Source organism: Sander lucioperca, chromosome 11, assembly GCF_008315115.2.
Source record: "Sander lucioperca isolate FBNREF2018 chromosome 11, SLUC_FBN_1.2, whole genome shotgun sequence".
In the NCBI taxonomy this organism is placed as follows: Eukaryota; Metazoa; Chordata; class Actinopteri; order Perciformes; family Percidae; genus Sander; species Sander lucioperca.
In genome coordinates, this window is record NC_050183.1 from 25148644 (window position 1) to 25172694 (window position 24051).

Below are 24051 nucleotides of genomic sequence, written 5' to 3' on the forward strand. Positions count from 1 at the left end.
TGCTTACACACTTGAGGGAGCAAAAGAAAGAATGCCTAACTGGCTGATTGGTTTTTGCTGTATGAAACATTTTTGTCTTAGGTAGGATTTTTATCAGAAGGCCCTTCCTAATGACTAAACTCTGACATGAGAACATTTTCTCTGATTTCAAACCAGTTTCAGCAACAAAAACGGACATATTTGAGATAAAAAATGGACTGTCAAGAAAAAAAGGCAGAGACACAAAGTAAGACCTCAGAGAGTTTAGTTCACTTCCATATAAAAAACACACATACTGTACAGTAAGCAAACATTTAACTGTGTTTCTTCACTGACATCTTAATGCAAATAAGAAGCAACAAGTGCTTCAAGAGACTGACAGGTACAAAGGAAGCAGGTTTATTTTTTATATCCAGTCACACTGTGACTCCTAACTGACCATCCAGCATATATACAGACTATAAATAAAAGTTGTACAAAGAATAAATTAGGGTGAAATCCTGTACAACCAGAGTGATCAGTTCAAACTACTAAACCAAAGAGCCCTCTGTTGAAAGGACCGCAGACATGAGTTAAAGTAAGATGATCATGGATCGCTAAAGTACATCAATATAAATAAAGAACAGGTCAAAAGTAGAGCTTCTAGGTATTTTCCATCCCTCCTTTGTTCATCCAGACAGTTTGCATATGGCTGCTATAATTCACTGATTCCATAAATGCTATAATCACAAAAGGGCAGCCCAGTTTTAGCAGAATAGGTGGGAAACCCTGTAATGTCTTCAACTAAACTATGACAAAGTGCACTCGAGAGGATAAATAAACTGACACACAACAATACTCTCACATTCACAACTCTGATCATAACAATGGGATGGGGGGGGGGGGTGTCTTACTAGTACTGATTCTAACAACAGACTAATATCACACTTCACAATTATACAGTATTTTCTCTCACTGATCCCAAAAATCTCATTATTTCTTCTTTAATCTGGCTGTTCACTTCAACTTCATCTCCTCTTCACATTCTAAGTTGATTTAACTGGTGAAAACAATGTTAAAACTTGCATCTAGATTCTCTTCATTAGTCTGTTAATGGAAACAGCAGGGGGCTCTAGTGTTTCATGCACTTGCTGTGAGGGGTTTTCTCCGCGTTGGCTTGTATTTTGAAGCACTGCCAGCTAATCAAAAACGGCTAATTCAGCCAGCAACTAAAATAGCTCTTTTCCAGAAATACTTTCCTTATATTTGGACAGGCCTGTCCAAAGGTCTGTTTAAATGTGAAGACAATTAAGACGTCCCTTTTTTCTCCCTGCCCTTAAACAAAATAAGAATGTATTTAGTCACAACTGATGGCTGTTGCCAACATGTAGGCTATTTTTTTATGAAATCGTGGCTCTGGCCTTGCCAAGTCATTATTAGCCTGTCATGCTAAACCCCTATCGGAGAATGAATCGCTTCAGTGAGCGACTGATGACTATGGGAAATTCCGACCATGGGACATGTTTAAACAGCCTCGGCCACGTCCTGCCAGTACATACTGCTCTGCTCTGATCAGTGAGAACCTCAACTATCAGGATTGGTTTTAGGTCTTCAGTGCACTTCAATAAAAGTTACATATGGAAACAAACCATGATGCCAAATGGAAAAATGGAACCCATGTGTCTTTGCTGTAATTATAAAGTCAAAAAATGTTCCCTCAACATCTCCGATTTATAAAGACCATCTCCAAAGCCACACGGAGAGCCCATTACGCTGCCATACGCAAAAACATTCCTGCTGGAGTATAACACTGTAGAGAAGTGCATTACATAAAAAACAAGTCTGAAAACTCCCAACGGAACGCATTTCTGTAACTTCTGTGTCACACTGTCAGACACTCATGAGCCTCAGCTTATGCAACATTTGGAGTGTATGAGTTTGATCACAGAAATGTGTTTTATGTTAAACGCTGTGGAGGAATTACCAGAGAGCGGTCCAAGTATTAATCCTCCTGGGCCGAGCACTCTCACTTCCTGGGGAGCAGCGCTGCAAGTCTCTGCTTCTTCATGGGCAGGAAATGGATCTCTTGCGAGCTGACCTTCTTCAGTTTGATTGCTCTGCTCTTAGGGAGCTTCTTATGCGGGTTGTTGGGGTCATGCTGCTCGCCGTGGGACGCAGACGGCACGCCGTAGAGCTGCTGCAGAGACGGCCCCTGGCTGCCGTCCCGTTTGATGGAAAAGTTCTTGGTGGAGACTCCCGAGAGGCCTTTGATCTTTCCGCAGAGGATGGCGGGGATGGCGTCCTTCACCGAGACGATGACTTTGGCCGTCTGCGAGGTGCTGACTATCTCTAGGTTGCCGGCTCCGCTCAGAGACGCCTGCTGACTCAGAGAATTCGACCCACCAGCACTGCTGTCAACCACCCACTTGTGCTGCCGGCTGAACTCCAGTGAAGCCAGACTGCCCAGGAGTTTGGAATCTAAACTCTGAGTACATTCAACACCCAGAGACAAAGAAGTGCCACTAGCGTCTTGGCCAGAATGCAACGCTGCTTCTCTATTGGACTGAACGCACTTTTTTCTCACAGCGGGCACTGACAAGTCGAGCACGCTGTCCTGCTGAGGACTGGGGTACTCCTGTTTTAGTTCAACTGGACACGCTCTGACAGAAAGGTCCAGAGCCTGTCCGTCATCTACAGGAAGTGAGGAAGGGGACACAATTTGCGGCTGGAATGACGGCGTGCATTTGCGTGAAGACAACGAAGGAGAGGTAGTATCTTTTGGAGACGTCTGAGTGCTTTTACTCACAGTGCAAACCGGTTTTGGCATGTTCCCCTTTGAGTCCTCAGCCTGAGGGACAGGGATCGGGATGGGAAGAGGGACGGGCAGAGGCACCGGCAGGGGGATGATGACAGGGTAGGGGACTAGCAGTGTGGCAGGAGGGACTAACGGGGCCAGAGGGGAGCTGTAGGGAGCTGTGAGGGGAGGAAGCGGGAAGAAGGTGGAGCCCGGTGACTGACAGGTTGATGAACCGGCCTGGGACGGGAAGAGATCCTGCAGGATGGCTGCAAAAGCTGGATTCTGCAGGAGAGAGAGAAGGTTAGCATCCTGCGTCTGTCCTGCCGACTTCTGGTCCATCGCTGGAGGCAAACCAAACAGATTCGGACACAGGACGTTGTTCTGGAGCGGCAGCTGAGGGCAGTTAGTGCTCTGAGGAATCACAGGGGGGCCCATGTGCTGGAGGACCTGCTGATCCAGGACCAGGGGAAGTGAAACAGGGCTCTGGCTTGTTATCAAGTACGGTGCTGCCCCCATTTGGCCGAGCTGCGCTCCGGCTGCTCCAGCCATCTGGAGGTGAATGGGCAGCATCAGCGGGCTGTCTCCCAGGCACACCGGGTGCAGCATGGTCGTGGCGACTTTAAGCGCCACGCCTCCCGGAGATTCAGCAGTGGGGCTCACAACTGGCGGTGCAGGAGGCTCCATCCGGTTAGAGAGCCCGCCTTTGATCAGTCCTGTCGCACCACCGCCGCCGCCGCCACCACCGCCGCCGCCACCGCCGCAGGACTCAGCAGGACTGAGCGGGTTTCCTCCATCCTCCACTTTACTGGGGATTTCCCCCCCTCCCACGTCAGCGCTGCACACATCTGTCTGGGACTGTGTCACGGTTACAGACACATCATCGCTACCCTCCATGGTTCAGTTTCAGGAGTCAATCGGAATCTTCATTAAGTGCTAGTGACAGGTCTCATCCATTATGCCCTGAAACACAAGAAACGCAATGTTTAATGATGCGCAGTAGTTTCAGACATTTGTTATAATAACTCAGAACTGTACACAGTGCTGTAGAATTCTCTGGAATTTGTCCTCCGAGCAATGCTATTTGAAGGACACTAGCTCTATGTTGTATCTATTAGAGCTCACAAAGGACTACTGTTAGGTATGTTCTTTTATTTTCAGCATTATAAATGGCTTTTATGAGTTTTAATTATCACAGCAACATATTCCATAACATTTTGATTGAGATAAAATACAAAAAGGGCTCTCCAGTGGTTCAGTATTGCACTTCGAAGCAGCAAAGACTGAGATATCCTGAATTTTAGTCTTTTGTTTAGCTCCAAAAAACACTGCTTCCTTTATGAATTCATCTAGTTTTTATTTTCTTAGTAGTTTATTTACTTGCTGTCAGTGTTTACTTATTCATTTGCTAATTTATTTTCTATTTTCATTTTTTATTCCTGTTTTTTCAATCACCTATTTATCTTTTGGTTTATTTTATTTTATTCTTTTCCATCCAAAATCGGAAAATGATGGATGGACGTGCTGTGAGATTCCAATAAAAATAAAAAAATAAAAAATAAAAACACTGCTTCCTACATTTCCCATAATGCAACCCTCTCTGCCTCAAAAACACCCGCACAAATTCCACACCTCATGTTTGTAACACAGGCTTTCTGTTAAATAAAATGTGTAATCTCCAAACCTAATCTGAGATAACCCTGATGACATGACTATGACATCATCGAGGTCATCTTCTCAGGCTTGAAAAAGCTCCACCAGAGCGACATAGGAGATTATACACTAGTGTGCACAGGCTGAGAAGATAATTGGGCAACCCATCCCGCAAACAATTATCATCATGAATCATCCCAAGGAAGCGAGTAGGAGCAGGGCCATTGGAATAGAACACAGGAAATTAAGATTGGGAACATGACTGTGGCTGTCTGTTGTACAGTATGTTCCAGTCAGAGCCCAATTCTCCCCGGCTGTTACTGTAATCACACGTTAAATGTAAACAGAGACTAGTCTAACACAAGATAATCACAGTTTGCTTGTCTGATGTGAAGCACTTTGAATTGTCTCGTTCAGGTGTTACAGAAATAAACATACTTACAAAACTTACATTGCCTCAGAATTTTGTACGCCTAATATTGTTGATTTGTGTCTATCCTACTGTCTTATTCCCTTATAATGCCCATATTTAATGCTGTCTTTTTTTATACGTTATCCTTGCACTGCTATAATTTTTATATTACTATGTCTACATTATTGTCTTATATTGTCCATATTTAATGCTGGTCTCTAGACTTTATCCTTGCACTATTGGACTTATTTGCACTACCACCATGACACACACAATCACAGGGTCAGTCCCTGCCCTGTCACTGCAAGCCTCTCATGCTTATACATCCCTTGGTACATTCATGTGGATTTTTTATTTAGTATCTTTTCTTTTATTGTCCATATTATTCATGTGGATTTGTTATTTTATCATCCTGTTTATGATGTATGTGTATGTTGTGTGTGATGTCTTTTAAGCTACTGGGATCTTGAATTTCCCCTTGGTAATAAAGTATCTATATATATATATATATCTCTATCTATCTATCTATCTATCTATCTATCTATCTATCTATCTATCCTTTTTCTGAGACAATATTGGTAGAAATTATCAAGCAGGATATGAAGTTGTATCACCTAAAAACAGAGAGAAAACTTGATTTGAGTGAAAGACACTAGTCACTAAAATCAAAATGGAACTGAAGCGATCAGTCGATTACCCCATTAGTCAGTCGAAAAGACAAAGAATTGCCAACTGTTTTGATGTTTTAGTAATTATCTAAGCAAGTTGTCAGGCAAAAGTACCACACAATTTCTGTTTCAAGCTTCTCAAACGAGACACTCCCACTGAATATCTTTCTTTCTCCGAGTCATTTGAAGACGTCACCTTGGGCTCTGGGAATACGTGACGGACATTTTGAACTATATTTTTTGAAATGTTGGACATGTGGACCTTGCACACACATTCCTTACTCCATTATGCTGCTTGTGTTTACCTGATTACAGACATACTGTAAAGGCCTTTACATTTTTTCATTTGCCCATCTTTCCATCCTTCCCCTCCATCTCCTCCACTCGTCTCTCTTAGTTTAGGTCTCCAGTTGAAGAGGTGAAGCCTCGGGGAATCAGCCATATGCAGCTGAAGAGACAGAAGCTTTTCCTTAGAAAGACCAAGGACCCCCCCCCCCCCCACCCTATATCTACACAGAAAAGGTTTTACTGTGAAAAAAGTACCCAGTTAATAATTGATCCATCCATCCATCTATGTATCTATCTATCACCCCTGGACAGTGTCCCAGTTGTTATCATGCTTTTATAATCCCACTGTGTGTTGGCTTTCCTCTACTACATGAAACTTCCACACACAACACATGTCCAGCCTGCAGTGGCTGTCAACCCTCATCCATCTGTAGCGATCAAACATCCCCTGGGTGCCCGGAGATACGATGCATCCGATGTCAGCCAGGTCAATTATTCATACTGATGGGGATGGGAGCACCAACATGTTCAGGTCTTGGGAAGGGGGACGCTTTAAACAACCTAAAAAATGCAACAACAAAGTATTCTGTGCCTTTTAAATGAAAAACTCAATTAAATGTACACATGCACTTCCAATTTTCTAGCAAAAGCGTGACACTTTTTTCCTCCTGAACAGCCTTCATGTGGTGTTGGGTTGCCTCACTGAGCAGCTAGGGGGAGGAGCGCTCTTCCCCCCGGGCTCGTTGTACTGTATATTGTTCTGAAGCATAGATGAGACTTTGTAATGTGGCTCTGATGGATTACACGGAGGATTCTGCAGCCAGACGGTCGGCCGATAACCTTGTTGCTGTTCCACACATGGGAAAAGTCTGGGAAGTGTGTGCACCTCGGGAATACAGACACACCCTTTAACCCTTGTGTTGTCCTCCCGGGTCAAAATTAACAGGTTTCTTTTGCTGCTTATTTCAACATTTTTGGCACTTTTTTTCCCCCTTTACCACCAGTATTTTCACCACTAGAACCAAATTATTATAACTAGTTTTATACTTATTTACGGAGTTCCTGGCCATTAAACCTCATTTATATGACATTATCTAATTTTTGTGTTAGAAAAAAACAGAAATTATGAATGATTTTGATTAAAGTTAAGATCAGAGGAATGAAGGTAATGGATAATCACAGATATGTCCAAGTTTAGTCAGGATAAGGCTATAAAATTGAATAAAACACCCAAAATTCAATGAAAGTAAAGATCTGATCCCTTAATTTCACTTGTGAAGAGCGTTGTATGGAACCATCCATGTTATTTTGTAGCAATTTGGTCGAAAGAAGCCCAAATGTCTGATATAGAAACTTTGTTAACGGGTCAAATTGGACCCGAGGACAACAGGAGGGTTAAGAACCCAATAAAAGCTTTTGTGCATGTATAGCTTCAGGCTTCTGTGTTTGTTCCCAACACAGTCTAGAGTTGGTGATGGTGAGCATGTAAGGGTTCAAAGAGGAAGGCATTGGGTCTCTTGATGGGTCAGCGGGGCATGGTTGTCTATATGCACGTATAGATAGACTTGTGTAGCACACATGCTGCTTTGTCCTCATAGGGAAGACTCATTCTGCAAGTCATGGGATCACAGGCCAGACAGAAAGGATTTGGACAAATTGTTGACACAAGAATCCAAGCAAACAACATCTGTCTCACACACACACAGGCTTTCCTCTACCATTAGAAGGCTTAGGTACAGCACCTGAGCCGTTTTGGGCACCACCTAAGCTGAATGAGCTGATTAAATTGCCAACTATTTTGATAATCGATTAATCGGTTTGAGTTATTTTTTTATGAAAAAAAGAGTAAAAATTCTCAGATTCCAGCTTTTTAAAGCAACACCAAAGATTCTTTTGTACCTATAAATAATGTTTCCAAAATCGTTTCAGTGGTTCATCAACTCGTAACAGGGTGAACGGCACGTCTGAATTCGCTTTGCAGCCCTCTATTGGCTATAACCGCATTAGGCAAGTTTGCCAGATCGGGTAGTGGTCTGTAGTTCCAATGAGACATACGACAGCGGTAATGGACAATTCCGCTTCCAACCTGTAGGGGGACCGAAGAGGAAAAGTGCTTTGGTGTTGCTTTAAATGTGAATTTTGTTTTTAAGGCCATTAATGGCCTGGCTCCAGCGTATCTGTCCCAGATGTTAACTGCTGGTAAAAACAACCGGTCATTGCTGTCATCCCATCAGCTGGTTGTAGAAGTCCCGAGGTCGCTTTTGCAGTTGCGGCACCAAGACTTTGGAACAAGTTCCCTCCTGACATCCGCACTATAACAGACGTAGCTCCTTTTAAATCCAATCTTAAAACTTATTTATTTAGTATGGCTTTTAATACATAGTAGCGTTGTGACATTTTCCGTTTTTCTGCTTTCATGTATTCGTTTTCTGATTGTACTGTATGTTATTTAATGTTTGCTGTTGTTACTTTATGTAAATCACTTTGGATATCTGCTGGTTGCTGTAAAGTGCTATATAAACAAATGTCGATTGATTGAATTGGATCTAGTGTCTTCTCTCCTCTGTGACAGTAAACTGAATATCTTTGAGACATTTGAGGACGTCATCTTGGGCTTTTGGGAAACACAGTGACAGTTTTCACAACTTTCTTAGATTTTATAGACTAAACAACTAATCAACAGATTAATCGACAATGAAAGAAATCGTTAGTTGCAGCCCTAAATGAATGTAAAATCAGTGTGACCATCAAAACTAAATACATGCCTTTCTCAGATCTAATGGTTGTAGTTGGTCCCCAGTGGACTTCTTAAGCAAGTTTTGTCTTTAAGTTTTTTGAGTAATATTAATTTATTATCTGCTCTAGTTTTCCCCCCCATCGTTTTAGACACAGATATGGCAATAATAATGGTCCAAAAATGATGTGAAATTGCATTTATTTGTATTTATTTATTGAAAACCCTAACATTTTCTCGAGGGAGAACCCCTAAACCCCACGCCACATACGTGCACCTAAGTCTTCCACAAACTGGGTGAAAACACGGACATACTGCATGAGCAAGATGTTTCCAATAGATTCTCCTCTCAGTTTCCTTAGTATCTCACTCCTTCCTCTTTCTACAAGAACACATATGGAATATTAGGTTACATCTGATGCTCTTAGTTAAGAACTTGAATAGGAAATTAGGATCTATTCTATTTTCCCAGCATTTCTAATGCTTGCCTTCCAGGAAGTTTGAGACATTTCCTGCTTGATAACATGAATCATGTGGTCTGTGACACGATGAAGCCGCGCTGACCAATATGAAAGAAGTCTTTCTTTAAAAACAAAATGTTGTGGCATTTTGGGCCTTTATTGGATAGGACAGCTTAGACATGAAAGGGGAGAGACATGCAACAAAGGGAACCCGTGGCCACTGCATCGAGGACTGAGCCTCTGTATATGGGCGCACGCTCTACCAGGCGAGCTACCCAGGCGCTCAAAATAAGTCTCTTATTTAAAATGTCGCTACTGTCACACAGATTGTGCACAAAGTGTGGATAATAACACCCCAGATAATACACTCAATCTAATTATCCCTCTAAACTTAGCAGTCAGGGTGAAATAACGCTTTATGCTTCAGCAGCTTTCTGTTTTATGAGAAGAAATAAAAATAGTGTTGGTGAGTGTTACTTTGAGCCTGCAGATCAGGTGACCTGATGCTAATCAGTAATCACCACCAGGGTGACATGTTGTAGGCCTCCCCCCCCGCCGCTGCAGTTCACACAGCTCAGTGCTCCAACCTCTCCTCTCTGGAGTCATGTGAGTACAATGTCAAACTCTGCAGACGAGCAGCAGCACAAGAAGGAAGTTTAACCAGCAAAGTCTACAGCGAGCCAAAGTACACAGAGACCACGTTCATCTTTGCTACCCCCCCCCCACACCCGGTTACATTATCTGACTGTGACTTTGCTTTGTCTCTGTGTTATCACAGACAAGGGAGGTCAGAGGAAGATGTCGCATACGCAAACAACTCTTTGGTTCTTGCTCATGTGCCACAAGTCAGCTACATCTACATCTGTACTTCTGTCCCTCGGTACTGTACCTCCTCAGGTAAAGTCCACTTCAATCACCCACATCCTTGTGGTCAAATATAAACTGCTGCCATCGCCTCAAGCTAAATCAAACACCTTTTAAACAGGCCTGTGAAGCCAGTGTTACGCTGTACTCAGAATATACTGTAGAGTCTGAGATTTGTCAGAGAATTAAACACAACCTTGTTTCCATACATACAGTAGCCTAAAGGTTAGATGTATTCATTTTCCTAAATCCATCTTAACAGAGTTAGTTTCCCATTTCCATACGATGATACAGTTTGTAGATTAGCTTGTGAAAAAAGCACCAGTGTAATGCAGTTTTCATTCAATATGAGCCACTGCAACACAAACAAACCTGCAATGTTGTTTTTTAAAGACTGATAGGACCAGCAACACATCTAATGCCGTTTACAGCTCCCACATCATCTGTAAGAGCTTTGTGTTCATTATAGCCAGTAACAGCTAATTGAGTAAATAGGCAAGAAGAGACCTAACAGAGAGCCAAATGAAACCCCTCCTCTGTCCCATAATGATTTCCACATTTGCTTTTTTCCTCCTTCCTTGCCTCATTGATGGAATGTACGCCATAGTAAGTCAACAGCAGGGAGAAAACAACGCCTTAACTCTTCAATTGCATTAAACTGCACTGCAGTCCACAGTACATTACAAGAACTACTCTCTTTCTCTGCTCGGGCAAGAGTCCTCGTTGTGGGTTTGATTTGGATTTCAGAGCAGAGGGAACAAAGCACTATGGGATGGATGGAGCATGGCTGATAATCTAAAGGTCATCGCCCTCAACACCCCTCCGCTCCGATAGCCAATTACATCTCATTAGAGAGACACATGGAGCCTCATGGTGAGCTTCACATCCTCCGACTGATGCAGGCTGCTCCCACACCCAGGCACATTCCCTTTTATTCAGCCAGTTGTCCTCCAGCTGATCTCCTAAACGCCACAGCAACAGTCCCATCTGATGAATAATTCAACACTTCTAATGAATACAATTGGAATAGTCATCACTGTGACCAGTGTGGAACAACATGTCACTCTTTTGCCCAGTTTACTATTGATAAGTCCTGTTCAAATGGGGTAAAGGTGAGAATATTCAACCATAAAACCATATTAAAATACATTTATAGTGAGGGCTTACACCGATGGGTGTCAAGTATTGTTATGTATATGAACTAGAATGCACTCATTAGCAAATAGGTGGCTGGACAAGACACACTGAGAGTAAATGTTTAGAGAAAAGCCCACAATTTCCCTCTAATGAACATTAGAAATTAAAAATTAGATTAGAAACATTAGAAATTAAAATGTGTGTTATGTCTTCCTGCTATGTAAATAAGCCCATCATTTAGTTACATATGATAGCTTCTGCAGAAGCTTAGGGCCATTGCTTAAATTCGCAATTTCTACACTAGTTGTGTCATAGCACATTAGGACACCAATATAAGCAGATACACAGGCTACTGAAGCCAAGGCTGGTGTAACAGGCCCCGAGTGTGACACCGCCGGGTTCATCTGAGGATATTGTCCTTATTTCTTCACTAGTGACATCTTTCTCTCCCTACAGACCGCGGTACCGTGCTCCCGGACACATCTTAGTATTATGAGCCCGGTTACTGATGTGTCTGGTCCCTCAGCAAGCCGACGGTTCGCCATGAAAAGCAGGGAGGCTGTGCGCCGTGTATGCGCACGTCTCCATACATCACACGGCTAGAAGGGCTGGGGGCGCGTGACGCTCCTAGCTGCCATTAGAACACACACACACACACACACACACACACATATATATATATATAGAGAGAGATGGGTCCTCGTGCTAAATCATAACATGTTATTTCTAAAGTTCCCGTTCAACTGGCGTGTATTTCTTTTTTAAACGAGCTCACGTTGACAAACCAGCTGCGCAAATTACCTCTAAATTTGAAAACAATAAATAAATAAAGGCTTTAAAAGGCTACGTGTTTAAACCTAGACCGTGCCACTAGCTTCCCACATGCTAATGTTAAAACGAATTCATGTTTCAGCGTGTACGCGACGCAGAATTGAGAAAAGCCTTGGCTCACCCTGTTTCATCTCCTGTCCTTTAATGTCATTCTTCCATAATATTCCAGTTCTGCTACAAACACCAACATTCACTCACCCACCGAGCAGACGGACGCGTTAGCAGCTTTCCAAGACAGCTGCCCTCTCTCAATTATCAATGAGTGGGAGCCGAGATAGTCTAAAATCAAACGATAAGGCTTCTATTTATCTCTTCATTGCGGTCTCGACTCCAGACTGAAGCTGCGCACGCAGCATCGTCAGCGGGTCCTCCCTCCTCCTCTACGGTCTATGACAGGGACACAAAAAGACAAAAGTAGGTACAGAATATTAACAATAACAGTAGGCTATGTAGGCTACAAAAGGTGAAAATCTATACACAAACTCAAACGTAGAAAAGTCATCCATATAGTTGCCGAGAAGAAATATGGTTCATGTCACGTCAGTCTAAAAATATGCCAGTAGTCGCTTTATTTTACAGGTCTGCTTTTTCCACAGAGAATTCCATGCAGTTTCCTGAAAGAAAGTATGGTACTTATAGGTGACAGAGACTATATTTAATTGGTACATTTCCCGGTAATTAAATCCACAAGGGGTCGCCAGTTAAGGCTTGTGTAAATTGTGAGATTATTAACAGGATAGGAAAGCAGGAAATAAAGCATTTTTTTCAGACTGTCTTAAATCTTTCTATTTTTCCTTGTGAATTATTGGATTATTAGGGGCATTTCACTCTCAGGAAAGTGAAAATTGATTTGTCTAAAGGCAAGGTTGTATAAATCTACAAAGATGAAAAACAAAAAAAGTAGGGTCATGAAAAATCCAGTCTCTGAGTTCCTGAAGGTACAATTTAGAAGCAATACAATAGTATATATTTTTCGGAGTGCCAGAGAGGCTTTCACACAGTATTTCATTCTTTCATTTTAAACAGTACTTTAGGCAGTGGTAGCCTGGTGAGTGGCTGATGACACAGGCAGAGGAGAATGGAGTTTGGCAGCTGTGGATGAAAGTCTGGTAGTGACAGGCCCGGGTGAGCAGGATCCCCCGGGTCTCCATATCAGTCCCTGCCAGCCTCGGGCTCTGCCTCGGGGCCCCGGGGCCTCTCATTGTTCCGCAGGGAGGCTGTTTAATGCACTATAATGAGCCTCACAATATACCCTGGTGGCCTGGTGCGGACTTTGGTGTGGTTACCTCCTCGGTGTTCCTCCCCCCACCCTGTCTACAGTCAGTATTACTCACATGTGGAAATACAGCAGATCAGGGCTGAATGTGCTGCACCACGACTTCTTAACCAGAGGTAGAACCATGAATGTCAGACAGTTTGCCACCTCCAGTTGCTCTCATCTAGATAATATATTGGTATGCTGGGATGTTGTTTACAGCTCCAGACTGTTTCTGGCACATTTATGCTACACATGCTGTTCAAATGTGTCACGAGACATAACAAATCCAAAAACGGAGGCTGAATGATCCTAAATGTTACCCACTAGTTCCTTCACATGGATTGGACACAGCAGGCATCTACATCCATAATGGATTCCTCTGCAGGTCCTTTGATTGATCTATGCATTTAGGGACAGCATGAAAATGACTGGGGTGGGGGAGGGGGCTGAATCTCCTATTTCATTTTATAAAAAAGCAAGACCCTCCCCAGCAATATCACTATTTTTTTTTTGATTTTTCTGGACCCTCCACTTGACTTAAATAAAAAGTCACCACACCCCATATTCTAAATAATACAAACATGAATTTGATGCTGAACATGGATTATATCCTAAACTAGGTTTATATGAAAACATTTAGCTTCAGAGCAGTTATGCTTCCTGTTATGATGCTGGATAAAGGAATGACGTTTAGGCAAGTGAGAAATGAAGCACTTTTTGAGATAGGATTTGATCCGTTATCACTAATTAGCTCCACGTGTATTGTGTTTCTCGATACGGACATTAGATACTTGTTTGACTGTGATAAAGCCCTGTTAACGTGTGTTCACACAAAATGAGAAGCAAATTCTAGAGGTGGAGTGATTGCATACAAAGTCAATGGAAAGACACAATTTGACTCAAATTGCTCAGAATTGGCATGAAGATTTGCTTCATTTGCAAATGGTAAAACACATTTATGACATGGGGCTATTATGTGAGTTAAACAACAGCAACTCTCTCCTGCTCTTCTCCAAAACGTTAGACCCTCCCTTCAGCAAAATACAAATTACACTTCCCTCCCTCCCTACTTTTTTCTGACTCCCACTCCCCCACCCATCTATGAATTTTCATACAGTCCCTAACATCTGCAGCGAGTAAGCGCTGAGAAGCTGTGTGTTCTTTTGAAGATCTTTACTCGCCTTTGTTCATGTTCATCATAATCAGACGATGATAAATGTCATGTTGGGCTCCCGTTTGCTTTTAAGGCCTATACAATATCTGCTGTACTGTCTTTAGAGCCAGAGGGAAAATAATGACACAAAGCCTGCTGTACAACACAAAGACAAAGACTGAAAGAAAGACATCTCTGTAGTCAACCACCATCAAAGCATGTACTGTAGGACAATTCCTCACGGTTAGGGGCTGTCGAGGTCACCTAAAATAAGCATATTTCCATTTTATTCTCCATCTGAGGCACATTACATGTTACTATTGTGAAACATGCACTCATGCCAAGCCATCCTGTCTCCAATGTTAATCGAGGTCAGGGTACACGGTCGACGTGCCCCTTGATGGGTACCAACTTGGGATGCCAAACAGTCCAGGGCTTTGTTTACCTTTTTTTTCTTGTCTTCACTTAAAAACTCAGCTCAGTTGACATGCACTAACTTAGAACAAGGCGTTTTTGTCCATTTGACATTAGCCAGAGCAACAAAGAGAATTCACACGGACTTTGGCGCTGGAGCATGACCATGAAAGTGACACAACACATGCACAAATGACATGTTAATAACTACAGCTAAGCCTTGAGTCTGTTATGTGGAGAGGAACCAGTTCAGACTTGTTAAGATGTTTAAAAAAAAATCTCAGCTGTGTTATTTCTCTGGCCAGGACACAAAGAGGCCTAATTTTAATTTACACTCAATTTGCATCAAATTACCCAGCATTCTCCTGTGGATTCGTCTGACGAACACCCTCTAGTGTTTATCCTAAATTAGTGGCTACTGTGGCATTTTTTTGTGATTTAGAATAATGCTAAAAAAATAATAATATAATATAATATAATAATAAATCTTGCCACAGTCTGGTTAAGAAAGTCATGTATTGTGAAAATACTCTGCATTCGATTGATGCAAAAGAAAAATATGGTCTGGATATGAATCTACAGTATGGGACCGTGTTATAGTGCTTTTTGACCACTTCTCCAATTCTTTATTCACAGAATGTTTTATCCACTTAATTTACTGTATATCTTCTTTTTCTAATTCCGCCATCACGTGAAACCAAAGTCTTCTATAGTCTTTTTGTTGTAAGATATGGCGCCATCTTGTGATGACAACGCTGACACTGCAGTCCAGTAGAGAACATCAGCTCTGTAAAAAAGATCTGTTTTTGTGACAGAATGGAAACCAGATGTGAGGACAAGACGTGACATCGTAACAAGACAAAAAGCCATAGGAAGCCTGTATTTAATTTAAGCAACAAAATTAATTTTTTCTCCTTAAGTATGCAAGTATTATCTGCACATTTTTGGAATAATTTACTAACAGAAATAAAAACACAAACTGAACTGAAAACATTTAATAGAATGGTGAAATACTGGCTGAAAGAAAACCAAACATGTAATCACTGAGTCAGTTGTGTTGTAGTAATGTATTGTCTGTGGATGCATGGCTGTTTCTATATGGCTGTCAAGGTTATGGTTAGGGTATAGGTGAGTGAGTGTGGGTTAGGGTTATGGTTAGGGTACAGGTGAGTGAGTGTGGGTTAGGGTTATGGTTAGGGTATAGGTGAGTGAGTGTGGGTTAGGGTTAGGGTATAGGTGAGTGAGTGTGGGTTAGGGTTATGGTTCGGGTATAGGTGAGTGAGTGTGGGTTAGGGTTATGGTTCGGGTATAGGTGAGTGAGTGTGGGTTAGGGTTAGGGTATAGGTGAGTGAGTGTGGGTTAGGGTTATGGTTCGGGTATAGGTGAGTGAGTGTGGGTTAGGGTATAGGTGAGTGAGTGTGGGTTAGGGTTATGGTTCGGGTATAGGTGAGTGAGTGTGGGTTAGGGTTATGGTTCGGGTATAGGTGAGTGAGGGTTAGGGTTAGGGTTCGGGTATAGGTGAGTGAGTGTGGGTTAGGGTTAGGGTTCGGGTATAGGTGAGTGAGTGTGGGTTAGGGTTAGGGTTCGGGTATAGGTGAGTGAGTGTGAGCGTCTGGGTGCTTGGGGTTTGTGTTACGTGATGTGCTGTTCTGTGTAATGTAGTCACAACTCTGAAAAAAATAAATAAATAAAAAATGTACCAAAAGTAATAGTACTCAATGTAAAGAAATGGCCCCCGTGAGTATATTATTAGATTATTAGCAGGATGTAGATAGTATTTTACTGTTGTAACTTGTCGAGTTGGGTAGTTTAATAAAAGAATGCATCACATTCTATAAAGTGCTGATATGTTTTGTGGCATGAAATGAAACACTCAAGTAAATGTACTTAGTAACATTATACCACTTGAACCGTAGCTAAACGTAGTATCTTCTGTTACAGTAAATCATGACATATTGTCCTCATTTACCTGTTATGTAAATTATAGTATAACACCTTTAAAATAAGAACAATTAACATCACACCTGAGCCAAAGGTCCATTTTCAAGGCAGTCACATTTATTTGTCTTCTTATACACATTTGCTGAGCAGCCTGTGGTGCTAGCACTTGGCTTTGATAGGATTTACTATGGGATTTCCACAATGCTTACTAAAAAATAAATACAAGACAAAGTGTTCCACAGCTCAAAAATATACAAAGGTTTGAAATCAATGTAAACTTTGAAAACATTTTTGTTTTTACATAAGAAACAATTCAACAACCTTTGTGACAATTCCAAAAGTTATTGTATTTACAAATTTGTACAAAAAAAATACAAAGCTGATACCTACAGCGGTTGATCTGAAGTCCAAAATGCATCTAGTACCATAAGTTACACTGTAATTCTTCTTTAGTTTCGGTTTTGTTTCAGTCAAGTAAACGAGAAGAGAAAAACAGGTTTTTGATGCCACTAACGTGCACGTTCTAGCCTTTGGCAGAAGCATCTACTCCACTCCGAAAGTGTACTCAGAGTGTGGATATTATTCAAGGAAAGTCAAACAGCTGCATGTAAAGGTCTATAAATATCTCCAGGTACAGCAAGAGACAGATGAAACTTCACAAACATCACTTCATCAGTGCAAAAAAAAGAAAGGAAAAAAAGTTGGAATGAAGGTACATAGACATAACCCATTGTGTACCCTGTTATATGACACTGCATTAGTATGGAGTATCATTAAGGCCAAAATTAAGTTGATATTTACAGTGTACCTATAGGGAAGAACAGTCTTCCATAGGGCAATATGGCTACATAGACTCTGTCATTTTTGCATAATGGTTGAGTACCATCACTGCATTAAACACCATATACTTATAAAATGATTGTGAATATGTGGGACAAATAAAAAGCCTCAGAGTGCCAGAGTTACAACTAAAACCTCACTTCTAGCTTATGACTGTTAATTAATGAGTAGCTTTCCTATTTGTCTCTGCAACCAGTGTCTGAAATAAGATTTAAAATTTGTCTCTTATACACAAAATAACTATCTGAATAAAATACGTTATTAATTATACCAGCAATTCATTGCTTCTAAAGATTTCAGTTTTAGGTTATCTAGAGGTGTAAACCAAATCAGGGAGCGTACGGAGAATTTCTGTGCCAGTTATAAAAATAAATAGATTTAGATTGTTGTGACACAAAAAATACGAAACTACGACAGGTTATATTTTGATGGGAAATTAAATAGACGAGCATTTGGTACAAAATAGCAGCAAATGCTAGACCCCTAAATCCAGAACGTCGTCTTTTCATCATAGATAGATGATAACCTGGCTCCATACTTAACCCTACATCCTCCATCAAAACCGAAAAATCTCATAAAATCACTCCACTTGCTGAGGCCCAAGCTGCTTTGTCACTTACTGTCTCATGTTGAGAGTAAAATAAGGCATATTTGATCCTCCTGAACACTTTCCATTTGCCTCTTCCAACAATTCGTAAACACACTGAGTCAGCAAACCAGAAATGACCTTTATCACGTTTAAAAAAAAACAACAACACACAACCTCCTTATTCTTTACAGCTCTCCTAGTTCACCACCTCTGACTTTTTGATCACTTTTTCTTCTCCCATGTTCACACCTGCTCCCTTCTTGTCTCCTAAGATTGTCAAGTTAGTGCTTGGCTCTGACATGTCCTGTGTCACCTCGAATTACTCGTCTTATTGCATGAGAATTTGAAAATATTGTTAAAGTGAGCTATCTTTGATATAATTTACAATACGCTTTGAAAAAGACTGAGTAAAATATACAAACACATCAATAGGAATAGATGCATTGAGGATTCACATTTTTTTGTACACATTGCTGTTTCTCACACAGTGTTAGTCCTGATGATCAGTTGGGGAGTATCAAAATTATTTGTATAACTGGCTTGAAGAAATGTAAAAATGGTGTCTACTTGCATAGGTATTCACAGAATACATACAGTTCATCTAATATATTTTTTCCATTTTTACTAGATACAAATTTCCAACTGTGAGAATCATTTAAAATTTTGGAGAAATCTGACAGCAGAACAGCTAAGATTGAACATGAATATACTATAGTAGGGCTGAGGGAAGGCTTGGTGTTGTACATGGCTTTGGCCATAAACTAACCAAATAATAGTTTTTTAGAACCATGTATGCCTTCTTTTGTTTTCTGTAGAATTTCTGTTTTGCTCATCATTTCTACTCAATCATCATTCATATTTTGCTGCAGATGCTAAATGATCTGGTTCCCTGTTTCTAATGCTAAGTGTTCATATCATGTGTGTATATAATATTTCTGAAGACAGGTACATTTGTTTAAAGTATTCACAGAATAACCAAAAGGAAACATCTATAAAACTCAGCCACAAACAGTAAATGTATGATTATTTCTTTAAAAAAAATGGATTATCTCTAATGTTCTGTATACATTAACAATAACCTCCTCAATGCTCCTGCCCTCACTACACCTCATATATATTAGAACTCATTCTGGTCCATTTGTTTTTACTGTAAACTAACAAAATAATTTCATACCTTCTGACACTTGTACTCTGTTTTCTACGTGGAGCCCTGTGATGAGCGGTCGTCATGAGGACTTCCGTCTGAGTTCTCCGTCTCGCCCTCAGAGATGGCCTGCATGGGCACGGGGTACAGTCTGCTGCGCATGCTGTAGCGGCTGCTGTTGGCAGGCGGGGGGATTCTGGAGCGGCTCTGCCTGGAAGCAGCAGATGTGGGGAAGGATTTCGGGGAGAAGCCCTCTGCGTTGGCTTTGGGGTAAGGGCTGGAGGGCTGATCTGGTCCTGACTGATGTTGCTGTTGTTGCTGCAGGGGAGAGGCGGGCTCTTCGGGCTGTCTGGGGGACTCCATCAGGAAATCTCCGGGAGATTTAGGAGTGACGGGGCTCTTGAGGATCTCCGCCGCTGACATGCGGTAACTGGATTCTGAGCGACTGCCCTTTTTGAGCAGCAGTAGTTTGAACTCCTCGTTGGAGGTGCTGGACCTCTTTGCGTTCCTATAGATGGGCCCAGAGACTCTGTGCAGGCCCGGTGGCGTCACAGCGGGGGAGGGTGACACCAGCGGGACTGGGGAGCTCACAGTGCTGCTGGTTGGGGTGCTCCCCAATGCAGCACCGAGGCGGTTCCTCACATTCAACTCAGCGGAATCCTTCCTGCCCAACACTTTCCTTTTGGACCTGAAAATGAAGAAATCCAATTGAGCATGAACTTTGAGCGACGACAAAGACTCTGCTATCCGAACTGCTTACCTGTGTATCATAGCAAACAGATCCTCAGTGGTCCGAGCCTTGGTGGGTGACAGAAACACACTGTCGTCCTCTGGCCTTGACTCATCGCTCAGAGGGGACACTGGGTTATCACTGGGTGTAGAGTCTGTTAACAGAAATCAGTCAACACTTGAACATACTCCATACACTGTATTCTACAACAGTTCTTGCTCTGTAGTTTGAAGTGGAAAAATGTGATGTCACATACTTCCATGCATCATGGGTTTGTTCTGCCTGTTAAACGGAAGTTTTTCCTTGCCACTGTCACACTAAATGCTTGCTCTTGGGGGGAATTGTTGGGTCTCTGTGAATTAAAGAGTGTGGTCTAGACTCTGTAAAGTGTCCTGAGATAACTTCTGTTATGATTTGACACTATAAATCAGGATTTATCAGGATTTAGAAACATGATAGTTGGTTAAACCACACCTACATACAGTAGTCCTGACGAAGCAGATCAGCTGTTTTATAAACTCTCAATAAATAATACCAAAAGATGTTGTTTTTTTACTTTGATTGTTGCTTATTTAGTCATGAACATTTACCGGTATAGAGAAATACCTAAGATTGATGCAGAACAAGTTTTCAGGGCTTTAACAATTTTTATATTGACGATTTCATTGCAGACTGGTTGGCTCACAAATAAGCCTTGATACTGAGTTAGGAGAGAGAGAGAGAGAGAGAGAGAGAGAGAGAGAGAACAAACTGAACCAACAAAGAAAACTAGCAAATGCTCTGAGACTGAGTGATCTGAATGGTCCGTAGCCTCTGCTGAACATGAGCACAAAGGTCAAGATTCATAACAAACATAACATGCAGACAGTTACAATCTACCTTTACTGAAGCAATCGTTGTTCTCTGCTGTGGACTCCTGCCTGTTGTCCTGGGAGCCATTTTCCGCTGAAGCACCTGATAACTCATTTTCCACTTCTTTGCTACCTTCATCGCTGTTTGAACCCCCCTGCAACGTCCTTGATTGGCCGTCAGTAGCGGGCACTTTATCAGGGCCGTTTGATAAAAGGTTGGATCTCTCGGGTGAACTGGGCTGAACAGGGAGAGGAGGACCTGGTTTAATCTGACACGGTTCTTCTTCCTCAGATGGCTCAGCTCTTTGCTGGTGTAAAAGCTCGGACCGCGAGCTGCTGTCTCCAGAGCAGACAGGTGTTTCTACCGACTCTCCGCACGTCTCTCCTTCATGACTAGTGGTCCTCTCGGGGACGTCTAATGATGACTCGGCCTGCAGTCTGAATGCTGTCCTACTCTCTAATGGAGCCTCTCTGTCCTGCTTGATCCTCGCCTCACTCTGACATGCTGCCTCTCCATCGGCAAGCTCTTCGTTTGAGGTAAACACGGATTCACATGAGCCCTTCGAGGGTGGGTGATGTTGATGTGGGTTATATAACAGGGGACTCTTGAGCTCCACAGATTTGCTACAGGAAAGTGTGCCAGTTAAGTTCACAGTGGGACATTTGAGTCTGGAAGTCGTTTTGTCCTCATGGCTTCCTTCATGTTCCTTACTGATGGACCGGAGCTGTACTGAGTGCAGCACTGTGGGTGTTATGGACATGGGATGGGCGTTAGGTGGCGCTACAGGTTTGGCTGACACTGGAGCTTTTTGAATCTGGGTCCTGTAAGCTGGAGCCTTGTTGGCGACACTATGAAGGGCACTTAAGTCGAGGTGGGATGGAGGGATTATTGGCAGCTCCAGGTCTCTCTTCGAGGTGGCTCCATCCCTGCAGGAGAGCGACTGCAGTGACAGCGACGAAAGAGACGACTTCCTCTCCGGGACTTTGGGCTTCCTCTTGCCGCTGGATGGTGACAGCGGTCCGGGAAAGAAGGCGGAGGGGAAAGAGGAGGTGGGGGTTTCTGACTGACTGGAGTAACCGCTGGATGGGCTGGCCAGGCCTGCCAGCTTCTCTGGAGACGTTAGCTTGAAGTCTCCCTCCACTGATGGAAGTGAGGGGGTGGTGGCTCTGGAGCCAGACTGGGATGTCTGAGACTCAGAGCTTTCCTGTGACTTGATGCATTCGATAACAGTTGTACCCGTCGCTGTGCTAGAGTTTGACAAAGACCGGTAAGGATCGCTGGATTTTAAATCGTTCAGGAGCCATAGATCTGCATAGTCGGACTGTACAACCCCCTCGTCCTTAAATGAATGTGCATCTGTGGAGCTAAACACGCCTAAGTCAGGTAGATCAGCTGAGCCCTCAACCCCCCAGATCCCAAGGGGCTCTCTGACAAGTGAAGAGTTGTCTATACGACCAGCAGAGCCAGACAAAGCCAGCTGCAGCTTCCTCTCCTTGGAGGACAGCGGAAGCTGCTGCCCGCAAGTAATCTTTGGTTCTTTATCGTCAGGGATGTGTCCCTCACTGCATATTTTTCTTAAGGATGAACTCCTCTTAGGCGGACATGGCTTCGCCTTTGGTTTTCTTAAAGAGAGGCAGCGCCTCCCCAGAGTCATGTGACCACTGAAGTCAGACAGGCCGCAATCAGAGCCGGGGGCTGCATAGTTATAAGTGAAGCTTTGGCTACCTTTTATACCGCAGTCAAAGTGCATTGAGGTGTAGTAGCCTTCAGTGTCTACGGAATAGTGGGACACGGTGTCTGCTTTCTCCGACAGCGGTTTGTCAGAGAAGCTGCTCTCGCAGGTGGCCATGCTGGTGAAGCTGGGGCAGCCCAGGCTGCTCTCAGCCTCTCTGCTGGGCTCGGGGCTGAAGTCCTGCGAGCGCGGAGGCTCCGTGTGGGGGTAACTCCACTCCCCCTCAATGGGAGTGCTGGACCCTGCTTCCTCTAATATGTCCATAGCTGTGGAGGAGAAGGAGCCGGCCCGCTGGGTCCTGAGACCCTGGTAGTGGTCCAGCATGAAGCTGGTGTGGTCTTCGTTTCCGTGAGTGGCGGCGTTTAGGGAGAGCTCGGAGTCACAGTGCGAGGAGCCCGTCAGCGGCGGAGAGGCTGCTGGGAGGATGGTTTCGGAGGTCTGTGAGGGGCAGGTGGAGCTGCTCCCGCTCCAGTTACCACTTGAGGACTGGTGGTCGTCCTTATGGTCCATCTGGCCTCCCAGCACCCCTGCAGCGGAGACAGAATGCACCGGGCTGCTGAAGGTGTCTGAACTGGATGAGATCTCACAGCTGCCCATGTCGGCCTTCCTGGGCAGTTGGGATCTGGTCCTCTCCATCCAGCTGCGCTCCGGCCTCTCGGAGAGCTGCTTGTACTTCAGGCCCAGCTGGCGTTCAGACATGGCCTGCTCATCCATGCTCTCTTCTTCATCCTTCAGAATCAACTCCCCCGGTCCAGGCAGGAAGTCCTCGGTGTCGAAGGGGGAAAGGTCCTCCTCATCATCGCTGTCATTGTGCCCACTGTCTATCAGCCGGCTCGCGTCTCTGGGCAGACTCCGGGAGCGCAGGCGCGCGCCCACGGTGGCGGAGAACATGGCGTCAGCGCTGTCCGACAGGGACAAGATGTTGCCTGCTGAGTGGGAGAGGGAGACTCCCTGGCCTCTCTGGGCCCTGATCCTCCGCCGAGACGGCGCTCCTGAGATCAAATAGTCTTCTGTCTGGCAACCGGAGTCCCTGGTGCTGTGATGGCTGGCCAGCTCCTCGTTGGAGGGAGTGATATTGGGACTGGCATGAACTATCACTGTCCGCTCTCTGGAACCAGGAGAGTCATCAGAGTCTGGGGGAAGAAAGGAACACAAGGGCCATAAGCATTAGAAAATGCAATTAACAAACTCAGATACAGCTATAGATTAAAACTGAGTTGAGCACACTTTATTGCTCTTTAAACCATGTTCTTTAAACTTATATTTCTGTATTTCAGTGTCTACGACATTCCCAGCTCAAGTCCGGCTGGAAACTTTTGTTACATGTCATTCCCCATCTCTCTTCCCTTACTTCCTGTCATCTTTCTACTGTCGTCTCGCTAATAAAAGCATGAAATGCGCCAAAAATATCTATAAAAAACAACAACTGAAAATACGCCTGACTAGTTGATGTCTCTCATATTTATGATGACATACTCTCATTTCTTCTATAGTGTACTGACGTGAATAGGATTTCAACACAATGTAACACATAATGTACTGCTTTGCATTACTATTCGCACCATGTCTCTACAATGACAAAATACAAATATGTGATT

At 43.2% G+C, this 24051-nt stretch overlaps 2 protein-coding genes across 11 annotated transcripts in view; both read right to left on the reverse strand.

Moving 5' to 3' along the window:
• Positions 1 to 229: 229 nt before the first annotated feature.
• On the reverse strand, positions 230 to 12164 carry LOC116058791 (retinoic acid-induced protein 2). Of its 3 annotated transcripts, none has more exons than XM_031311674.2 (2): positions 12003 to 12164; positions 230 to 3715 (listed from the first exon to the last, which is right to left on the reverse strand). In XM_031311674.2, exon 2 carries the CDS (start codon positions 3647 to 3649, stop codon positions 1985 to 1987), a length of 1665 nt encoding a protein of 554 aa, XP_031167534.1. In that variant the 5' UTR covers positions 3650 to 3715; positions 12003 to 12164; the 3' UTR covers positions 230 to 1984. The 3 variants fall into 3 exon arrangements, with proteins under 3 accessions (XP_031167534.1, XP_031167533.1, XP_031167535.1); XM_031311673.2 differs by having other exon boundaries at positions 11999 to 12164; XM_031311675.2 differs by having other exon boundaries at positions 11922 to 12164.
• A 4499-nt stretch (positions 12165 to 16663) lies between these two features.
• The window catches only part of nhsa (Nance-Horan syndrome a (congenital cataracts and dental anomalies)), a 60197-nt gene continuing 52809 nt past the window's right edge, over positions 16664 to 24051 (reverse strand). For 7 of the 8 annotated variants that reach the window (XM_036007237.1, XM_031311634.2, XM_036007235.1 and 4 more), the window contains 3 exons: positions 20749 to 23586; positions 19900 to 20023; positions 16664 to 19827 (listed from right to left, as the gene is read on the reverse strand). In XM_036007237.1, coding sequence (XP_035863130.1) covers positions 19194 to 19827; positions 19900 to 20023; positions 20749 to 23586 — 3596 coding nt within the window. In that variant the 3' untranslated portion in view covers positions 16664 to 19193. The remainder of the gene's footprint in view (positions 19828 to 19899; positions 20024 to 20748; positions 23587 to 24051) is intronic. The other variant, XM_036007236.1, reaches the window with a different exon arrangement.

What these genes read in the sequence shown, in the direction of transcription:
- LOC116058791 (XM_031311674.2), bottom strand. Translation starts at nt 3,649, where the DNA reads ATGGAGGGTAGCGATGATGTGTCTGTAACCGTGACACAGTCCCAGACA.